Here is a 22,473-nt window from a genome sequence, read left to right on the forward strand (position 1 = left end):
GATTGAGCTTCATTGGAAGAGGGATTCAGAATACAAAGTTGATATGTACAGAAAAGCAAAAAACAAAAAGCAGTATGCACAGAGAAACACAAAAATAAGAAGGGGGAAAAAAAATAAATCCTAGAAGCAGTAATCTTCAACTAGCTTGAATGGGCAGCCGGTTCTCCTGCTTCATCTTTTCCCCAAAGCAAAAATACTACACTTACAAAAATTTGTATCCGAGATTTCGAATACAACATAATATTTACATTCATTCAAGACTGTCGCATGAATGATTGAACGATGTGATAAGTAATACGATACAGTCTCAAAATATATATACAGTAGTGAACGGCTGAGGATACAAGCTTTTATAAGTACAGCATTATTATTCTTTCTCCCTCCGAAACTCCAGGAAGCATCGTCTAATGGTTCCTTTGCGATCCATAATCACATACAACTAGAACCATCTTACTGTGTGTGTATATATATAGTTATTATCGTAGGTTAGCTAGATTAATTAAGCTAATATAGAAGATTAAGAAACTTTCCACAAAAGTTGTCTATATACAGAAGTGGTGTGGTAGCCGATTCCTTAAGACAAAATCGTCACTTATTCCTCTCCTCAACGATCCAAAGCACTTATCACGATCCTGAAAACACACATAATTAAAGCCTTGTTAGTAACATGCCATGTTATGTGTTTGATAATTTTAAGGTAAGTAAAGTGTTGGCGGTTGAGAGTTTTTTCGTAAAGTGATCAAATGATATTAATTTTGTTAATCAAAGCTAATTAAAATGACTGAAATAATTTCGTTAATTAATGTTTATTAGGAAATAAAAGAGAGAACCAATCGTAGACAGTCGGACTTCTAGGCTCAGCGCGTTCTTCTAGTGCCTGTGCCAATGGTTTTCTCCTCGTGAATCTCTTGAAATCCCCAGGTGGTGTCCCCGCTGCATGCAGAATCAAACCAATTAATTTCACATTCATTAATCGTCTAAATGAATCCAACTCACCATGCACATAAATGAACACAAAGATCCGAACAAAATTGATCCAACATGTGTTTGGTTGCCAAGGAAACCAAATCATTTTTTCTTTTTCACTCTTACTTAACCGCTTTTTAACATTAGTTTGTACGAAGTTTTTTTGTACCATTACATTAAGACGTAATAAACCCATTTGACTGTAAGCAAATGCGGAATTATGTTGAGATTGAAGTAATGAAATTAAGGAACCTTAGGTAAAATTTATGTTTTGGCCCTTAAATAAATGTAATCTATAATTCAAACCCCTAAAAATTCTTCTGTTATAGGCTTATAGCTCTTATTGAATCAAAATCCTGGTTTCATGGTGGGCTAGCTCTAAGCTTAAGTACATTTCTTAGCTATCAAACAAACATGTCAAAGTAAAGACAACTCTTTTTTCCACTCAAAGAAATAAATTAAGGACGAAGAGCGAGCAAGTGAGGAGAATAAAACTTACGTGTGAGTGGTGTCCTAGGGCTGCTGCAAGACCCGGAAGGAGAACCGGGATCACCGGATAAGTTTCTAAAATTAGAATTAGCATCGGTTCTAAGAATAGTAATACTCCTAGAAATCACGACATGATCATGATCAGCCACAACCGGACGAGGTCGTGAAGCTGATGATGATGATGAAGAAAATGAATCATACTTCCTTAATTTGCCGAGGCCTGAATCAGGTGTTGGCCCAGCAAGCGTTTCGTCCCATAGCTTGTGGAGGAACCCCATGATGATGATATAAAATATATGATCAAATATCAAAATGATCCTTCTCTGTGTAACAACCGTGAAAGGCCTTAGTAATTTTTATGTTTTTTTTTTTTCCTTCCAAGGGTTTGGTGACCCAAAACGAATGTTACTAAGAGAGAAGGGATCGAAACGTGGAGAGAAGATAGATATGTGGGGATTGTGAAGAGAGTGATCTTTTTTTCTTTTTTTTTTTTTGTCCAGAAATAATGGAGCTTGTAGGTTTTTATAGAGAAAGTTTTGAGAGAGAGAAGATAACTATGAACGTTGAATTATTGATGGCTAAGTTAATGCAATGGCTCCGGCTAGTGTGGCTTCATTTTGAGCCACCAAAAAATTTGAAGGAAAAAATATCAATTATTGCACAACTTAATTTAACTGTATGTGTATTATTTACTAATTATATTGCTAGTATTGATGTCCAAAAGCTTAGGCACTTTTGGAGATAAACTAATTGCCATTTTTTTGTCATTGTTATGGTTTTTTTTTTTTTTTATAATTAAAGGCCATGAAAAAGTTAGAGAATAGAAAATCATGATTTATGGGTAAAATCTTAATTTCTTTAGATTAGAAAGATTACTAAAAATGCATTTATATATGAAAAAAAAGTGCTTTAGAAATATTTTGAGTGTTTGCATAGTGATACTTTTATTAAAATTCACATTATAAGTCCATTAGTACAAATAGAAATTTTTTTTTTGACAATAATTTTAATTGCAGCAATGACCGCAATCCAAAAATAAGTTAAAAAATCTTGGAAATCTATATAAAACATAAGTAAAATATAACATTCCGAATTGTATTTCATTTGATAAACTACAGATCATGTGCCATAAACAAATAAAATTTTCTAGGATGTAACATTACCAAGTAGCTCCTTACATTAATTACAATATATTGTAAGTAGATGATAGTCTACATCTTAATTTTTTACCTTTCCCTTAATCGATACGTGCTAACTTTGATTTATGAATAGCCAAGAAGTAGAAGCTTATTACGTTTCTAGTTTCCATTGCCATGAAATTAAAAGTAGCACACTCTTCTCTTTGAGCGAGCCAAAATTTAACGAAAGATCTAGCCAATTTAGATAACATAAAGTGCAAAAAAAAAAAAAAAAAAAACGAATCCCGAAATAATGGGATAGAAATTTCAAAACTTCATAATTAAATAGTGATAAGAAGTATGAAGTGCTGGGACTTGGTCAAGTGGGCAGACATGAAGTCCCCATCTCAACGTGTTTATTGTATCTAATTTAATTCACACGTCAGATGGATGACATTCAAGTAAAATTTTAGATCTACCAACACTTTTTAAAGTGTTTTGATCATGAGACAGGGATGCTCCATCTATAGTCTTATATCTCTAGGGTTTGTATTTCAAAGTCACAAGCAGACAGGATAAGGATATAAGATTTCCATCCAACCAAAATATGTTTTAACTAGACTCCATGCATTTACTTGGATCAAACCCGAAACATCTCTTTCTATATTTCATGACTCAACATATATGTATTTTACTTTTGTTGAACATTAACCAAATATATATATATATATATATATATATAGAGATGCTGAGCTATAGGGAATCACATAGTTATTCCTCATTTATTATTTTAATTTGAAATAAGATAAAATATCCTGCCACTTGAAGGCCTGTACATATATACCCTCATAAGTTTTATAATCATTTGTTCATTGTCACAAGTTCAAAATATGGGAACACCTTCGTCCAAACGGCTTATTATTACTCTTAGCTAAGAGCTAATAGACTCGTAGATCGAAAAATATAGAAAGACGGGAAACCCTAATTGGAAAAGACTTGCTGCATTATTCGTCGGCTTAAACCACATTTATAGTCAATTCTTGACTTACTTATACTTCACATATATAAAAACCCACAAACAAAATAATTTAATGCAAATTCAGTGATAATGGCACTTTCTTTTTTGAATTGGTATCGCGTAGCCATAAAAAAATGGACCCCTAAAATTGATTAATTGTTGCTAAAATATTCGCCTTAGGTTCAGTAAAAGTCATCCCCACAAAGACTTTCTTTCTAGTCTGCACATAGATAGACTTATGCCCCGTAAAATAAGCCAATGGCCTTATTCACAAATAATTCAGTTTGGTTAGGTAAGCAATGATAGTGAAAGCAAATTGAGGTAATTTAATATTTGATATTTCTTCTTTCTTATTTATTTAGAAAAGTTGGGAGTTGGTTCATACGTAACATCATCTTGTTTCGTTCCACTCAATTCCTACCTATTTTCTTCGCAATTTCCAAATCTCGTTTATCATTTTCTTATTAAAAAAGTAATCCATGATTAGGTCTGAACAGGATTCCCATTAAATTTTCAATTAATAATTAATTAACTTCTGTTTTGGCCGGAAAGGGTTACAAACAAGCATCGTAAAGGACGTTTGGACATGAAAAGTAAACAATTTCTTCTTCTTCTTCTTCTTCTTCTTCTTCTTTTTTTGTTTGGGGCATTATGTAAGAGATGTATGTTTGAAAATTTTGACAGAAACAGACTTGAGAAAAACAAGCCTTGATTTTTTTTTTTTTGTCTGAGCTAAGTTTAGATTCAACAAAAAAAAGCTGCAATTTTTGGGCAAATTTGGAGAAAAAAGAATAGATGTAAAGAAGAAAGAAAAAGGATTGCCTCTGCAGTATTAGAAATATTGAAGTGTGAATTGATTTGATGATGGTAATTGATTAGCTACAATCAAACCCCATTTGAGTAGGGAACGTAAAATGTAACTAGCTACTAGCAGCATCCATCTAAACCACTCTTAAAATCCCTTTTTCTCAATTAACCTCAATATAATATTAAAAAAAATTATAAAATTTTTATAGCACCCAATTTAATTATTTCCAAATTAGTAAAACAAATAAATAAATAAATGAATCTCTGTCCATCGTCTTCTTTTTTCCAATTTCTTTTTTCGTTTTATTATTCCTGAAACTGTGAACTCAAGCGTTGAATTTTATTATAAATTGGGATTTGATTCTTCGGTCCTGATAATTTCTTCTATGCTCTAAATAGACTTCGATTCAAAAGTTGAAGATACAACACGAAAAGAATTGTTTTTCAAATCAAACCATAAGCTGAGTTTTATTAAATATAAATATCTTTTTAACTAATTTCATATATGGATAAAAATAAAAAATACACAACGGAGATTTGAACAGATTTTTAAAAGAGGAGGTACCAATTTAAAAAATAAAAAAATAAAATAAAATCATAAAAGATCCAGTTCAATTGGGGCACAAAAATAGAAAAGGAGGCCGGGGAGTCGTAATTGAGCTGGGTGGGCTACAATCTGGCCCGTGATTACAAATCATGAGTTATTCATAACAAACATGTCTCCACTTTTTCTTTTGTCCGATATTTTGACTATGTACCCACCACCAGAAACGATAAGCACTGTGTGTGTGTGTGTGTGTGTGTACACCCGATATGGCAATATGCTTAGATGGGAAGGATTATGCATTGGAGGCAGGGTTAATTTTATAACTTGGAAACATGGCCACTGCTATGTTACGTTGAGTGTAACATACACACACTCACAGCAACAGTAAAATGACGAGACTTGTTACTGTTGATGTAAGTGCGTATATGTTACACTCAACGTAACATAGGATGACCCTGAAAACATTATTCAATTGTTAGTTTATTTTAATATTCAATTGATGTACTTGTAACCTCTTGTATATAAAGCTCTTAAATCTTTTGCATCCCATTTGTTCACTTTGACCTTTTCTTTTTCACTTTTTTATAATTTGTTCTATCATAACTTTATGGATCTTATTAAGTTGTATCATCTTACACAACCCAAAACTAGTTCAATCAATCAATCAAAAAATATGACGGATTCTTGAAAATTTAGAGGTTTTTTTTAAGTGACTAACTGATCATCTGGACTGTACTATAAGTTACAAACGACGCAACTCAATAGTGCCCCCCCGAGCAGCATGCTGGTTTTGGCAACTTGCTGTTGGGATATGAACCAACAACCAACATATACGACACACTAATATTTTATTATTCAACCCAACAACTAACATATTACGACACCAATCTTCTGTTATTCAAGCCCTTCTTAATAATTGTGACCAAATTCTATAAATTTCCCTTGTCCCCATGATGCAAGGATTGGAGATCCTATGCTTGCTTATGGATAAAATTTCTTTTAGTAGTGAAATTTTTTTTTTTTGTTATTATCTCATAAACATTATAATAGTTTAGAAAATTAATAATATTTTATAATAAAAAATTTGTTATTATCTCATAAACATTATAATTTTTTTTTGTTATTATCTCATAATAGTATTTTATGATTCAAGCCGACAACTAACATATACGACACCGATCTTTTGCTTTTTGACTTTTGACTTTTGTTTTATAATAATAATAATAATATTAACTTTTAATTTAATTTAATATATATTTATATTTTTTATTTTTTATATTATAATTTATTAATAAATTTATAATTTATTATAACTAATAATAAATAGTTAAATATGAATAAATTTAAATAATATTAATTTAAAATTAATAATAATATAAAATATTAATACAATTTAAATATATTAATATAATATAACATAGTATACTATTGAATTTAAATTAATCAAAAAAATTATTACAATATAATGTAGTACCAAACATTGTACAGTATTATAATACAGTGCTAATACAATACAACATAATATAATACGTGTACCAAACGCACACTCTATGTATTGAATTAGTACAACATACACTATTTTATAGACTGTAAATTGATTATAACTATTAAAAATTCTTTCGTTCTATTATGATTTATCAACTTTAGGAAATCAACGTTATTATTTGTTGATGATTTATAGTATAAAGCAATCTGTTTCTAAAGCATTTTATAAATTTATTTAGAAATAATATTCCGTAGCTACAAATATATTTGGAATGTTTGTTAGGTGATACCTTAAGGCATAGCATACTCTTTATGTCAGTCTCATACATGCTGAAAGATAATATACATGGATGGATGGGAAGATATTTCTTCTAAATTATTATTAGTACCTAGTTTGTCACTCAGTTGATTGTGAATACGTTTTGTGTCTGTAGTCACTTCAGTTCGAGTAACAACAATACAGTGTAATAGTCGGTGCTCGTGGGTGAGATTTCTCATTCCCATTCAAATCTTTTTTTTTTTTCTTTTGAAAAAACAATTCTCAAATATTAGTGAGAATGGATATACTATTAAATGTTGGGTAAAGATCTCGCTTATAATTTGCAGTAGGCCCCAAATTGTAATGTTTCAGTAGCTTATAACAACTTATGAAAGAAATTAGCAAAAAAATATTGTTAAAGAATTCAAAATTTATCCAAGCGGCACCTGCTAAGTTATATGACTTAAAAGTGATCTCAAATGACCCTCTAATTGTTTGACAATTAACAACTAAATCAAACAAAAGAATTAAGTTTAGATTGTTATAAATTACAGATGACCATATAACTTAGTAGCACCCTGTTCAACTGCCAATACAAAGCCTTGTTCGCCTCTATCTTTCTGAAATATGGATGTTGGCGATGTTCCCATTAGACGGAGAAAGTGATGGTGGGGAATCGTCACCGACACAACTAGATATAGACATAGACCTGCATAAAATACAACTAAATGTAACCAACCAACTTGTCTAACCTCTATAATTTTCTGCTTTAATGAGCTCAAGTTGTCCAAATTGTGCGACAAAATGCAGTACGTGGAGAAAAGGCCACATTTCCCCCCCCCCCCCCCCCCCCCCCCCCCCTCAAGCATTGAAAGTTTTAGGCAACTTGCATGTAAGGCGTATTGCGGAATTATAGTCTTTCGCACTCAACGTCTCTCACCATCGAACCAAAAAGTGGTAAAGGGAAAGGGCACGTTATAACGGAGCTTAAACTTTTTGGTTACCCTCCCATGTCTCACTATCAAACTCGTAAAGCAGACGAATTACACTTTCCGGGTGAGCCCCATTCCCGTGCTTCAAGTCACTTGGTGCACCTGATCCACTTGTGGGGCCAAGTCACAAATTTTATACTTTTTAATCCAAATGATTGGATCTCATATCATATCATTCAATTAGTGACGGGTGCCTGCCCCACACAGTTTCTCCGCCTGATATTTGGTTGATTGGTTCTGCACTTGAGTTTCTGGTTGGCTCACAGATGGTCCGCTTTGTTACGTTCTGTCAATCCGTACGTTGCACAGTTCAGGCAAATTGGCCCCCATTTCAGTTCAACATAAATTGAATGACCAATGCCTCATTTAAGGCAACTTGAGGGTGAAGAACTAGATCCACAGACAGCTGAAGAACGTCCGTTGATCAGCAGCTTTACTTGTTCTACTTATAGCCACAGAGACATATCGAGATTTAACGATCAACAGCAACTGAAGATCATCGGATACTTATTGCAGAAGTCTATAATTAATCAGGCAAATGACAATAGCATAGCTAAACTTTGTCCCCAATTATAAACCAAGAGAGTCCACTCCCAAACTCTCAGTGCGCTTCTAATAATTTTGGAAAAGTCAGATAAGAATGTAACTTGCAACAGAGAGATGTAGCAACAAGGAGACTATGGGAGTATGATAAAAACAAGCAGTTTGCAATTAGCGAACACCGCCAACTAAAAGCCAGAGCACAGAATGATATCTTAAAGACCTAAGATTAACAAAAGATGATGGTTTAGTTTTATCTGAACCACAGTAATGGTGGCTGCCTCTTGAGGTGACGATTCAAAAATTTTCCACTTTCGGGCATTGACAAGATATTGTACTTTCAACTCTCCAGCACAAACGGGTTAATGAGGTAATTACTCCAGAATGCTGCGGTTGCTTCTACATTAAATGAATGATTCGAGCAATGGATCATGTGGCAAAAATACTCGGAAAGTCATTGGAGGAAACATCATGACTGGGTGAAAGTTTTTGTTTCCTGCCTTCCCTTCGACTACTTCTGGCCTCTCGGGCGGTTCCGCCTCTTATTCCCTTCCCTTTCTTGAAGTCTTGCTGGTGTTCCACCTGTCTTCATAACATTAAATAAAAAGATCAATACTACTAAAGAACATTACCAGATCATAGCAGTGGCTTCAAAATGCAGGACGCAAATTCTTGATTTGAAAATCATACCCTCATAGTCATAGTTCTGTAAAATGAGGAAAGGCAGTTTTACAAAATCTGCCTAAGCCTTCAAACAGATTACAAATTATAATGAATACTTTGATGATGATCCACAAAATAGAATCAATGGGCTACAATCTGACGTATACATAACATGTTAAGACAATATGTGCATAAATTTTTCTTACCCCTACACAGAAACTCTGAAAGTGAGTGTTAAAGCTAGAGGAGCCCTCTGCATTCGACTTTGCGGAACTCATTTCGCATGAATTGCGCTTGTTGGGGTTAGAAATCTCAGTGTAAGACACATAGGAAGATGAAGAACTAGAACACGAACTAGTACACTGAGAACTAGACCCAAAAGCATCGTTGTCTCCTTGAAACATCTCTTCAAACAAATTCTGCAATTCCTCAAAGGTCTCCTCACCATTTTCCTGTCAAATTTACAATCCAAGCATGCAAAGATAAGTACCAAACAATAAGATTGCTAGAATTTTAAGCCAGGATTGAATAATTCAATTATTCAATGCCTCCAAAGAACAACTTTTGTAGGGCCCCACATAGAACTTACATGTAATTGGGCATTGGACAAGACCTAAACGGGGCCCCATGAATCACTATTTTCCAGAGCATGAACACACAGAGGATAATGTCACACCATAAAGGCATAAGCGAAAAGGCTTGGGGCTAGTATTAAAAAATAGATTAAATTATGTTGCCCTCGCGATTAAAGTGACCCATTTGCAATCTGATTAGCATGATTGTTTTGCCAACCAACAAAAGTAAAAGCCATAACTAAAGCTAGGGAAAAGCTTAATAATACCTAGGAATTTCCAACCACAATTCTCGAATTAGTCTGTAGAAAACATTAAAATGCATTGAAGAAGACTTACATTAGTCTGTGTTTGGCTCATCATAGCAGCCATTTCATTCAAGAAATCTCCCATTCCCTGCATGCAGTTGAAAATTTCAAAATGAAAAAGCCTCATATAATAAAATCCCCCCTTTTTTTTTGTTGGGGGGTTGTTAATTTTGGTGCATCTTCAGAGCAACAAGAGCACATTAAAAAAATTTAAGATGAAATGAAAAAAATAAATAAATAAAATTGGAACTTACATTATTATCGTCATCATCATCACTATCATAGACTCCTACATCGTACAGGAGCCTCTTGTTGGCATCAGACAGAACTTGTACATAAAAGCAGAGAGACAAAGGAAAACAGCGTCTCGTGAATCCAATAATTACCCATCATTATAAAAAAGAATAAAATTTTATCTCTTTTTATGTACTGCAAATTACATACATAATAAATAAATAAATAAAACTTAAAATTTTGGAATTTAGTAAGGTTAATACCAGAATAGGCGTGTTGAATGGCCTGAAATTTCTTCTTGGCTTCGTCCACAAACATTGCATTTCCTGAAGCTGAACAACGATCTGGATGCCATCTCTATATTCCAAAAAAAAAAAAAAAAAACCCCTTTTCACTACTAATCCAACAAAAAGAATTTTCCTGGGAAAAAATGAAGGACAGATACAACCCCAGGAAAGTGAATTGTAGACATGTTTTTCAATTATAAGAGAACCCAATTGATCAAACATCATTAAGGAGAAAGAAAAAAAAAACGACCCAGAACTTCATTGCATTGTTTAACTTCATAAAGAAGCTCATACATACACGTATCGAAACCAGATCAAATAGACAAATTCAAAACAAAGACCAAATTACAAGAGGACCATCCAGTTGATTGAAAGGGTGGGAGGGAAAGAGGGGGCTGCTGACTCTAACCAGTGCAAGTTTCTTATAAGCATTTCTGAGCTCTGTTGCAGTGCATTCCTTATTCAATCCCAACACTGCATAAAAGTCACTGCTTTTCTCTTCTCCATTAGCCATTCTTGATTCTTCTTATCATAAACCAGACCAAACCGATCCAAAAACACAAACTTTTTCCTTTTCTTGTCGACAAATTATGAAACTAAACACTACCCAGAAACCAAAAGCACAAAAACAAAGAAACCAAAACCCACCTATGCTTTTATGCAGGTAAATAACACAAATATATAGCCTATAGCTTTGGCTTAGCTTTGCGACTTAAACTACTTCTTTGTGAAACAAGACACGGAACCTCAGCATTAGCGGTAATGTGTCGGAGAGGAGAAGAAGGATGAAATTGAAAGAAAAAGAAAATTAATTTCTCTCTCTTTCTTTTCCCTAATGTTTTTTTTCCCCTTCCCCCTGCTGTCAACTAAGGCTCAAGAACTCTCCAGAAACCGGCCATTCATATATAACTTTTTTCTTTTGGGTTTGTTGTGTATATTTCCTTTTTAATACTACGTAAAATATTCTGTTGGCTAATTATATGAATGTCCTTCAAGTTTGGAAAACCTTGATTAAAGAAATAATTGGATACTTCTTTTAAACAAGTCCCCTGCCCATTAAAATCCATCAATATAAGGCAAACACTATCTTACAACTAATGTAAAGTATATCTCCCATTCACGATTTATGTGAGAGGTATATCTTATATTAGTTGTAAGATAGAGAGATCCTCGATGTAAATATAGATCCAGTTGAGATTGAGAGTAAACAATTGTAATATAAAAGTTATAATATTAAAGTATTTGGTAGATAATAATTAATATACTTTAAAAATTAAGTTGATTTGATTATATATTTATATAATAAAAATTTTATTATTATATTTTATTAATTTTTATTTTATAATTATAATATTTTTTCACAACAGTTATAACTTAAAAAAATACAGTATCTCAATACTAAAGAGAGACACTTAAAAAAAAACTAATTTTGACTTTTCTATTTGTAATTTAATTTGACTGTTCAGATTTTTCTATAAATTGAATGGGTACAGTTATCTATTTAGCTAAAATATTCAAATGATTTATTTTGGGATAAATCTTAATAAACTTATAAAAATAATTAAAAATACATTTAAAGTGTAACTTTTTTTTTATATAAACAGTCCTGGATAAGATGATAGCAGCGGGGAATGTTATATTAGTTAAATCACTGGATATATCATCATCGGATATTCAACATGTTTTGATAGCATAGAATAGATGCACGTGAAAACTAAGAAAGTTGATACGTTTAATTGTGATTGCATCGAAATGAGGGTACTCAAATGTTTATTACTGAAAATATGAATCAAATGTGAGGTGGATAAGGTTGGAGGAAAATGGACGGCGGAGATTGAATGTGAGTGCTAGATATTTTTCGATAGATTGTTGAGTCCAGAAGGTTCTGTCTGTGTGACGCTGATTTTTTAAAGGTCGAGTCTCTATTGACGGCACTTCGTGTTATTCAGAAGATGGGCCCCACTCCGTAACATCGACGACAACATTTGCTTCCGCTCGAGCCTTGACAGCCTTTTATACTTCTACTTGTCTTTCGGAAAACGTTAACAGCTTCTAAACAGCTAAACTTGATTGTCCATTTATTTTATTTGCGTGCTCTGTTAAATTAATGGCAAGAATCATGCTGTCACGGAACAAATTCAAGAGACCAAACTTCATCCACCAATATCAGGCCCAATTACTAATTAGATTTGATGATTAAGCACTCATCAATTAGTATATAATGTTTAAATATTCTTAATTATAAATTCTGCTGATGCCGTACTTCAAATGTTTAATCAACACGATTACATTTTTGTCCTCGTGCCTTGTCCACACTTACTGTTATTTTTTTCATATATTTTTGGGAATTCGTTCTGTACCCACTGCCCGACTTCTTTGTACATAATTTACATTATCTTTGAACTTGAAGAAAAGAATTGGGCGTTTCCGTTTCCAGTATGCAATTTTAAGCTGACAATTGTACGACATGTAGTACTTTCTTTAAATCCCAGAAAGAATCTCGCGAACACAATGTACAGATTTTTAAGGAGAAAGAATCAAACAGAATACATGGATTTTTGCGGAGCTACGTTGAGTAAAGGGCGAAGAGAAGTTATACCAGATGACGAAGAAAGCGTACGACATTACGTTATTTACGTGATTGGTGGCTTCAACATATCTGCAAACTGGGTGTTTGCCACGTGTAGAGGTATAACTCAAGTGTAATATTAAAATAATAATGCACCATGAAAGCCTAAAGACCCTAAACTGGAAAAGTATTCAACCCAAATCCGACATACGAAATTATCGGTATCATCCCTAGGAAGACTTAAATCATTTATCTTAAGAGTTAAAAGAGAAACAACAGACCAATCTGATTAAAGAGTTGTTGGCGCATTATCTATGGTGTTGTTTTATATTTAAAAAATTGGACCATAATGAACGCTTGCGCTTGATAAGAACTACAAAATACGGTATTAGATTTTCTCCACTAATGTGATTGTGAATGAGGTTTAAACTCTAAACCTCTATATTATGTTTAAATAAATAAATAAATTTATTTACCAAATTCACCACGTGGGAAAGTGGAATTGTTGCCGTGAAGAAGAAAATATATAAGACAAAAAAAAATATACAAAAGACTGTCACTGTGGTAATTTACTAATTGGGATATTGGAGATCGAAGGTGCTCGAAATGATCGTGTGGATTATCAACTAGGGAAGGTCTGTGTCAATTTCATACGATCTGGCCTATTTGCTTTTAGTTATTGCAATTTGCAATGCACATATATAGAGGATCCAATTATAGAAAAATAAGAAGACACCCCATCATGGAAATGGCAAAAATGGTATTAAATAGGTTATGCAATGGAGGAAAGAGAAGATAAAAATGCTGAAAAGAAGAAGAGATAATTGTTCAACGGTCTGCACCAAAACGAAACCAAACTTGAGAGCACAAGCCAGGGCGTCCCATATGGCAACATGCCCACATGACACAAAACAAGCTGTTGTTTCTATTCGGCTGGCTGGAAGTGTTTTCTGGAAACAGCTTATATTCTTTTAAAGAGTCACTGGTCCAGAATCATCAGTCTCCGATCTTCAAAGACAAGACATGTAACATGTAATTAATTGTATGGAACGTGTGTGTTTTTGGAACTTGTTCGTCCACGTCAACCATTAAAACATATATGTGTGTAGGCAGGGGGTGACTCCCACACCACTTTTCGAGACTTTATGGGTTGGTAGGTCCCCAGTCTTGTTAATTAACTCCAAAAATCCTCTCACCAAAATGATGCAAACCTAAAAATTCAAAGCTTCACATGCTTCGTATATTTTGTAAATCATGCGTTTGAGAATAAAATAACGCAAATTGTGCGAGTAGCAGGATTTTTTTTAATGAAAAGACAGATTATGAGAGTGTGATAAAGAGGACTCTGACCTTGTTTTCCAGCTATAATAATGTTGGGTCCTACCTAAATTTCAAAGCAAAACGTTGAACTTAACTTAAATGAAAAAGGGAAAAGAATGGACAAGGGGGAGGGTGAAGAAAGAATTTATAAGAACCCCTATGCGGCTTGCAATTTGCAGGTTACAGATGAAAATGTTCAAGTTGTTATTAAACAACGAAGTGGAGAGTTGATAAAGAAAGCTTCTTTTAAATGAGATTAACTGCACCCGTATGTATCGATGGGTCCAATTCCAACCACCAGCTTACCCAACTTGCTAAATTTGGTCATTATACATTATTTTCAAGAATGTTGTTGATTTTAGTCTTTAAAAAAACTTTTAAAAATGTAGAGGAAAAGAGATTTTTCAAGACTGCCAACAAAAAGCTGAAAAACAATAATCAATTCATTTTATTCTCAAGTTGTTTTTCTTTTATTATGTTAATTAACCAGCAACATTCAGAAAATGAGAATAAATAATGTCTTTGCTTGCTTGCTTAAATGAGAGGTAAAATTAGAATTAAAATGACGAGTCCTCTCCGAAATAGAAAATGATTAGGAGAATTCTCATTTATACGAGGGACGGTGAGAATGGAAACCCCATTTCTTAGACAAACCATATTATCCTCACTCAATTTTTAAAATTCTCATTTTATCCCTCTTTATGAATTTGAAAAATAAAAAATTCTCATTTTGCTACCGTTGCTGCTTGCTACTTCGTTGTCACTGCTGCTTGCAGTCATTGCTAGTTTGCTACTGCCAATTGCCGTTTGTTGCTTGTTCTCCAGCTGCAGTCGCCAAACGCCTGCGGAGATGATGATTATTATTATTAATATTATTAATGACATTGTTACTATTATTTTTACTATTGTTACCAATAAATTTTTTTAATAATAAACATTTAATTAATAACACTCACAATTTTTATAATCGATGGTGGTGATGATAATAATAATTATTATCAAGGACATTTTAATAACTTATAATAATTCATTCATAAAATAAACACATTAATGGTAATATAACTTATTCAGATTTCAATTTCTAGAGTTTAAGTAAATATTTTATTTTGATTCTCATTTACTATTCCAATTCCAACTCATTTCCAGTATAATTTATTCTCATTTCAGCATATTCTGATTATTGATCAATAAATATAGAATAATCAATAAATATACTACTAGATCTTCGCAGAGCAATCAAGACTGCACTGAAAGCCACAGCCCATAAGCCTCTCCCAGTCACCAAACATGTCAAGTTGGGGTGGCAATGTAATTAGCATGTAACTAAAGAGATTTTTTTTGGGAGCCTCTAAGTTACAATAATTGTACCATACATCTCTCATGTGAACCACATAAAATTATAAGACCCACAATTTGTGTGGTTCACATGAGAGATGTATGTTACAATTATTGTATCTTAGCATTTGCCTTTTTTGAATAATGCTTAAAAGATTTAAGTCAAGTCAAATCAGACATCACTGTGATTTCATGCGCACAAAAAAGCTGCAATAAGACATCGGAAAATTGCCCTGGCAAGTTGTACTCATATGACATATTTGTATAGACATTCTTAACAAACACATCAGCATAACAGAACTAACGTTATTACGGTAACGGTTAATCAAGGCTTTGATACAACCAACTTCTACTTTCTGGTGATTACTGTACAGGTAACTCTGATCTCAAGGCTTTGATCCAATCAACCTCGACTCTAAAATCTCCAGGTCCAGATTTAGCACCAGGGACACCACCTTCTGCATTAACCGATAGAGACATGCCGACAACACGAGAAGGGTTCATCTCCATCTCTGCATCTATAACATTTCCTCTCCATGTTGGTAAATATCGCGCAAGAGGAATCTGGGAGGCCAATGACATTTTTTGGCACAAGGCCAAGCAATTTGCAAATATAACAGGAAAAGAGGAAAAATAATGAGTAAAGGAACTTAATAAATTAAGCCCTTTTCGAGCTAGTGTTGTGAACCCATTCCTATATAGAAGTTTCAATGTGATAGAGAGACAATTCAAACACACTGTAATGACTCATTTACTAAGTGGACTCTATAATATGTCGTTTAACATTCCAAGTGGATGTTGAAGAATAAAACATTTATTGATAAATAATCATTTTCTTGATATGCTATAATCAATGCATTAACACAACAATGAAATCAATCTTCATGCTTCTTGCATTGTTTCTTGAAATAGTTACTGCACTTAGGATACATAGTTCTGAGAGCCAAATTGATGATATCAAGTCTCTGAGAATATCAGATTGAGGAGAAAGGAACTTACCTTTGCAATATACCAGTTATCTTTGGGTACAAAAACGAAAGATTGCCATGAATTATCTTCTTGTTGCCCAGGTGAATTCACCCAGTTTTCTGTATAAATCTGCATGTGAGATCAATAAAATCTTCAGCTTGAAAGCTGAAACTTACACGTCAACAAGAAAAAAATCTAAAAATTGGAAAAGAGCCACAAGAAGAGAAAATCAAACCCTAGTCTCTTCCATCTCATTTTCCGTAAAAGGAGAAAGAAAACTCACAGTTGATATGTAGCATCTCCCATCTCCTTTCAGCTTCATTGCTATTGTATCATATGAATCTAAATCAATGAAACCATCAAACTGCAGAAGACACAAATGACACAGAAAATGTCAGTATATAGATACTAGTCTCTTGGGTTAAATCTAGAGAAATTAGGTACTGCTAACAATAAGTATCAGTAATTCCAAGTTTTATTAAGAGAAGCCTCTACAGTCATCTCTAAACAAGAGCTATAGATCCCAAAAGATGTTGGAAATGCTGCTCACCTTCTTGGACCGCATCCCACAGAATCCACTCCGACTGATGTTCCATTTTGAACCCTCACTTAGGTCCAGGGAAAGGTTCCCAGAGAAAATCCCTAGCAATCAACGTGATCATTTTGAGAATTACAACTCTAAAGTGAACAAGCATATAACGCAGAAATCTAAAAGTTGTCAAAAACAAGATTTATGTGGGTCCCTGACTTTCACATGTAGCTGGTTCAAAGCAACGTGCATTGTTCTTAAGGATAAAAATGAAGGGACAATAAATTCTTTCAAAAGTCAGATAATTCCAATAAAAAAGCCATCCCAATGCAAGTTTGTTATGGTTGTTTCTGTAATACAGAAGTTTGTAAAGAGGTTTAACTGATATTCACAAACTATAATAACAATCTAAATATGTTGCAATGCAATATATGTATTGACAATTGACTGGTACCATTCATTCCGTTTCCAGAATCTGTAATCTCCAAAGATGCCGAGGACAACCCTGAAAGATAATTAAAAAAGAGAAATTACATTTGCTTCATTGCGATGCAATACTTCACCATTTCCAATATATCAATCACCACCATCCAAAATACAGTTTGGGACTATCATAAATCCCAAACTGAGAAGTCTTCAACAGAGAGTAAACCTTTTACACAGGAATACAATAACAGACAATTAAATAGAAAGCATTCATACCTCCATATTCAGAATCTGAATATAGATGCCACTTCTTTAACTCTTCCTTTGAATTGAAGTTGAATATATATCTCTCACTAGGGGGCATCAACTCTTCGAGATTCCATGTAAGAGCTACAAATTGAGATTGCCAAATAAGTAACTTGAAACAATAATTAACAATCATAACTATAAACCATGTGTTACACTAAAGAAGTGAAAGAGACCCCACTTGGTCACAATCATCTCCTTAAACAATGCAAAACTATGTATTTTAAGCTATAATTACAAACTAAAAATAATATACCTGCACTGATAGAAACAAACCGGCATTCTAATCTAACACATGGCCGAATAATGCTTCAACAGAAAGAGAACCCGAATCCCTTCCAAACTTATTCAACACACACAAGAACAGTAATCTTTCTCTAACAAAAAGATTTCCACTAACTCGAATCTCAAAAATTAATCTTGAAACACTCATATAATGCAAAAAATAAACAAATAAATAAATGGTAACAATCTTTAATACCTCTCTTCGTAGCATTCAAAGAAGCTTGCCACAATCCACGAAATCTTGACATATCTCTTAAGCAATTCACAAAGCTCCTACACAATAAGAAAATAGTAATAGAAGTAGTAGTAATAATAACAATAATAAAGAGAAATTAAGACCTGTTTAGCTCATAGAATATTTGATTAGTTAATGGAATCATTTTTCCAAAAATAAAAATTACCCACTTGGTTTTTGTGAATACCCATTATAAGAATTTGTCCAAAATCTTCACCAGAAGTAATGAAAGCACTGAGAAGTTAATATTTTAAATCGAAATCTTTAACTACAAACAGATTCAGCAACTGTTGAAAGTTGAGATTTTTAGGTGATTTGAAGATGATAACAGCTGCAAAGAGAGACTCACCAGTGTTTTGAAGCCGTCACTGCCGATGGGAAGTCAGTAGGCAGTAGCGCGGTCAGTCACCGATTCACCGCCACGGTGGGCCTTCGACACAACATACAAGGTTCAAAGACGAGTGTGATTTGTTTTTGGTTGCTTAACCTCATAAACGACGTCGTTTCGTTTTCATTTATCCATCTTCCGTGAATTTTGTTATTTTTTTTTCATTGGTCAAAATATCCTCCGACCATCAAGTGTTTCGCATATCAAAAACACATTAATTTTTTTTTTTCTTTTATACCATTTTACCTAAAGTTTATAAAGCCTATTATTTTTTCACTTTTCTATTAACATCATTAGAGAATTTAATAAAATATTAACGAAATCACTATTTTACTCCTAAATATAAAAAGATTATTTATTAATTGTTATTTTAGATAATTTTAGAATATGTTGATATTTTGGATTAATAACTCTAAGTTTTTCATAATGCATTTTATGGTTATTTTAAATGTGTTTTGGATTATTATAGCTATTTCTATTAGTGATTTATTGTTGTTGAAAATTTATTATAATTGTCGAAAATATGTAATTCCGAATGGATTGTATGAGTGGAGATTTTTTATTTATATTTCAATTGAGCTACAAATTAACTAAGATATTTATTTTGATTATTGTATATTTTTAAATTTACGGGTTTGATGAGTTTATATAACTAATTTATAGTCAGTAATGTCCCCGACAACTACAAAACAAAATTTATTTTTATGCAATTTAACTATAATTAAATAATCTTTTTATGTTTAGCCATAAAATGGAGTCATAACTTAACTAGCCGTGAATACGTTTACCATGTGCAATCACTCGAATTTAAATAATTAATAAGAAAAAAAGGGTGGATGAAGAAGCTTCTCGTCGCGTCTAAAACTTTTATAAGAAAATACTTTCCAGTTCATCTCTCACTGAAAAATTTATATTTCTATAATTCTTTCCTATATCATGCTATTTAAATAAGTTTGAGAATTTTTTTTATATTAAAAATCTACATCTAATAATAAGAAGAAAGATTGACCCGATACCTATTAACTTATAAATACTACAAAGGAGGAACAAATTATCATGGGCTCTCTTGCCCGGGGAATGGTCCAAGCTCAGATAATGCACAAAATATGGAGTTCTGTCAACCATTTATTAATGTTTTTCCTTTTTTTTTTTTTTTTTTATAGAAACCATGTAATACTGCCGTTTACACTATACTGATAGAGATCGGAAATATAATAACTATATTCCAATAATTGCATTGCATCAGAGGCTAAATTTCCATACTCAGTACAAAAAAGGCATCATCACAGTACAAAATATGTACACTTTGGTCAATCATACCGTTATAAAAAATATCGAGAGTGTGAACAAATGAAACAACCATGTAGATCCTTCACCTAATGGTTAATATATAGAAAGTTTGTCATTTTGTAATATAGATTAATGGAAGATGATTAACATAATCCGACTGCATTAATCAACTTAGCGGTCAAGGCATCCTACCCTGAAGAATTTTATATATGAACACATCACTATCTTGAACCTTGGCAAAAAAAAAAAAAAACCCTTAATCAAACTCTAATTGGAGAATTACGCGTCCGTATACTATCAATTAACTCCCTTAAATTGAGATTAGATGCTGCTTAGAGAGGCCAATAATGGGGGTAAGTTCAAGCAAATTAAGCTGGTTGATTGGAGGTGGAAGAGCTTATTATAAGAGACTCAGAGGGACTAGTAGTTGCAGTACTGCTCAATTGATGACTACTCCCAAAGGTTATGTGCCAATTTGTGTTGGTTTGGGCAATGATACAAAGCTTTTTATTGTTCACACAACAGCACTCGGCGATGCTGATTTCTTGCAGTTTCTCTGTAAATCTGCCGAGGAATATGGCTTCTGTAATGAAGGAATTTTGAGGATCCCATGTGAAGCTGAAGCGTTCGAAGATTGGGTGATTAGAAGAGCCAATCACAAGTTTGAAGTTAAAACAGTTTAGCCATTTTATTGTATTGTGTACATAAAATATTCTCAGTAAATTAATATAGAAGTAGTGCTTTAGTTTGTAACCATCTTCATTAGCGCAATGTAAAAATATGCAGGTGCATGCTTTGTGCTTTGAGATTCTTTCTTGTTTTGGATTTGATTAATTAGCTGTCATAACTTATCTCAAAATCCTGATTTGAGAGGAAGATAAAGTCATTTTAATTTGTGCTTGACAGCCTTGATTGCACTTGCATGCAAGGAAATGGACGTGAAACCAAGATACTTAAAAGATATGAGCAACGGATACTGAATTGGGGATATGCATGATTCACCGAAACCTGCAGCTGGCAAGCTCTCGGTTGTCATGTCAGGTTAAAGAATGGCAAAAAAATTCTGTTGAAAGATATAAAGAACAATCAATATTCACCATTTATGTTATAAATTTCTGGTTATTGTTGCCAATTTGGAGGCATCAAGATGGCAACAAGGCAGGCGAAGCTAAAATGTTGCCAAAGAAGCATTTTGTTCATCAAATGAAAAGAATGAATGGATTGAAAAATCCTGTGGTCTGGCCCATGGTTACAGCCTTACAGCACACTGATTCTAGCCGAAGTGGTGCAAAGAACCCCACCTGTTTTGGCTCCTGCTTGGTTCTTCGAGCCTTATCTTCCTCTTGCCAATTCACCCGTCCCTTCATTAATGAAACAGGGCCCAGGAGCCTCGGCTTGTTCCCTTAACCAGAAGACAAAATAGCAGCGTAGTCCAATATTTACAACTGTGTCACACTTCAGTTTTTAGTAATGATAAATATACACTTCAGTATTATGTCATACATTGTTTCTGAACAAAAAGTATCATATAATACATTTACAAAATTACATGTTTTCATTATGTTATTATTTTATTTTATTTTTTCGTTTTCAAGTGCTATCTTAATTTACATGAACAAGGGCAGGTTGGCACTTGACAGACAGCTGATGACATAGTAATAATTAATGTCAACTGGTTTTGAAAATTTTAGGAAACTCAGGAAGCAAGAAGCTTTGATTATGCTGGTTTCAGTGCCAATCATTGGGTAGCTTTATTTTTGAGTTAATTACTAATTGGGGGATGGCGAATTTTATAATTTAAGGTTGGTTCCAGTTCTAGTGGCTTATTTTCTTAGTGATTATACTCAAATGGGCATAATTTTGATATCAATTTACATTCTCAAGAAGTCATTTTCATACCAAAGTGGGCAAGAAGATTTGACGAGTAAGCCATTCACAAAAATTCGAAGAATATTTAATTTAGTATAATTACTATAAAGGTCAAAATCCTCTTCTAAAGTTTGGTGCCTTGATATGAAATGGAAGAGAGTAATTGAGCTGAAGAAAAGCTAATTAACAAGACATAAAATTGTCAATTATAATATTTATTTGTTTGTTAAAGATAACAATAAACATATCAATTTTTTTTTGTTATAAAATAGGGTTAACAGACAGATACTGCAAAAGTAGAGCATTCCTAACTACCCCAATCATTCGGTTATTAAACTACGCATAACCTTGACTTTTATGCTAAAATCAAACTTTGATGTACAGCTTCCTCTCTCTATATATATATATATATTTGAAAAATAACATGACCCCACATTTTTCTATTATGTCCCCACCTTGCCACTTTAATTTAATCATTCCCAGCACAGCATATTACACTTTCAAAGTCCAATAAAAATATAACTATTTGCCTTTCTTTTGAGTGTTGTCTGGTGATGAACCTAACATTAATTATAAGAAACCCTAATTCAATTAGCTTCACCAGTGACCGAACTAACCCCCCCCCCTTTTTTTTTTGTTTGTTGGGGGGGGGGGGGGGGGGGGGGGG

General features: G+C 33.2%; 3 protein-coding genes across 8 annotated transcripts; all 3 read right to left on the reverse strand.

Moving 5' to 3' along the window:
• Positions 1-78: 78 nt before the first annotated feature.
• On the reverse strand, positions 79-1,943 carry LOC18036784 (dormancy-associated protein homolog 4). Its single transcript, XM_006426692.2, has 3 exons — positions 1,466-1,943; positions 831-933; positions 79-632 (listed from the first exon to the last, which is right to left on the reverse strand). The coding sequence occupies exons 1-3, from the start codon at positions 1,731-1,733 to the stop codon at positions 605-607; spliced, it is 399 nt and encodes a 132-aa protein (XP_006426755.1). The 5' UTR covers positions 1,734-1,943; the 3' UTR covers positions 79-604.
• Positions 1,944-8,231: 6,288 nt separating this feature from the next.
• On the reverse strand, positions 8,232-11,210 carry LOC18036785 (dnaJ homolog subfamily B member 6). Of its 6 annotated transcripts, none has more exons than XR_002904618.1 (7): positions 10,635-11,210; positions 10,262-10,355; positions 10,019-10,092; positions 9,796-9,852; positions 9,091-9,336; positions 8,912-8,969; positions 8,717-8,803 (listed from the first exon to the last, which is right to left on the reverse strand). XR_002904618.1 is itself a non-coding variant. In XM_024180602.1 (6 exons), the coding sequence occupies exons 1-6, from the start codon at positions 10,797-10,799 to the stop codon at positions 8,733-8,735; spliced, it is 711 nt and encodes a 236-aa protein (XP_024036370.1). In that variant the 5' UTR covers positions 10,800-11,209; the 3' UTR covers positions 8,232-8,732. The 6 variants fall into 6 exon arrangements, 4 of the variants coding, with proteins under 4 accessions (XP_024036370.1, XP_024036369.1, XP_006426756.1 ...); XR_002904619.1 differs by having other exon boundaries at positions 8,722-8,807; XM_024180602.1 differs by lacking the exon at positions 8,912-8,969 and having other exon boundaries at positions 8,232-8,807; positions 10,635-11,209.
• A 4,471-nt stretch (positions 11,211-15,681) lies between these two features.
• LOC18036294 (probable complex I intermediate-associated protein 30) lies at positions 15,682-18,832 on the reverse strand. Its single transcript, XM_006426698.2, has 8 exons — positions 18,609-18,832; positions 18,221-18,297; positions 17,710-17,823; positions 17,462-17,512; positions 17,029-17,120; positions 16,762-16,842; positions 16,509-16,607; positions 15,682-16,073 (listed from the first exon to the last, which is right to left on the reverse strand). The coding sequence occupies exons 2-8, from the start codon at positions 18,270-18,272 to the stop codon at positions 15,873-15,875; spliced, it is 690 nt and encodes a 229-aa protein (XP_006426761.1). The 5' UTR covers positions 18,273-18,297; positions 18,609-18,832; the 3' UTR covers positions 15,682-15,872.
• Between the last annotated feature and the right edge of the window lie 3,641 nt (positions 18,833-22,473).

The sequence above is a fragment of the Citrus clementina genome, unplaced genomic scaffold, assembly GCF_000493195.1.
Source record: "Citrus clementina cultivar Clemenules unplaced genomic scaffold, Citrus_clementina_v1.0 scaffold_7, whole genome shotgun sequence".
In the NCBI taxonomy this organism is placed as follows: Eukaryota; Viridiplantae; Streptophyta; class Magnoliopsida; order Sapindales; family Rutaceae; genus Citrus; species Citrus x clementina.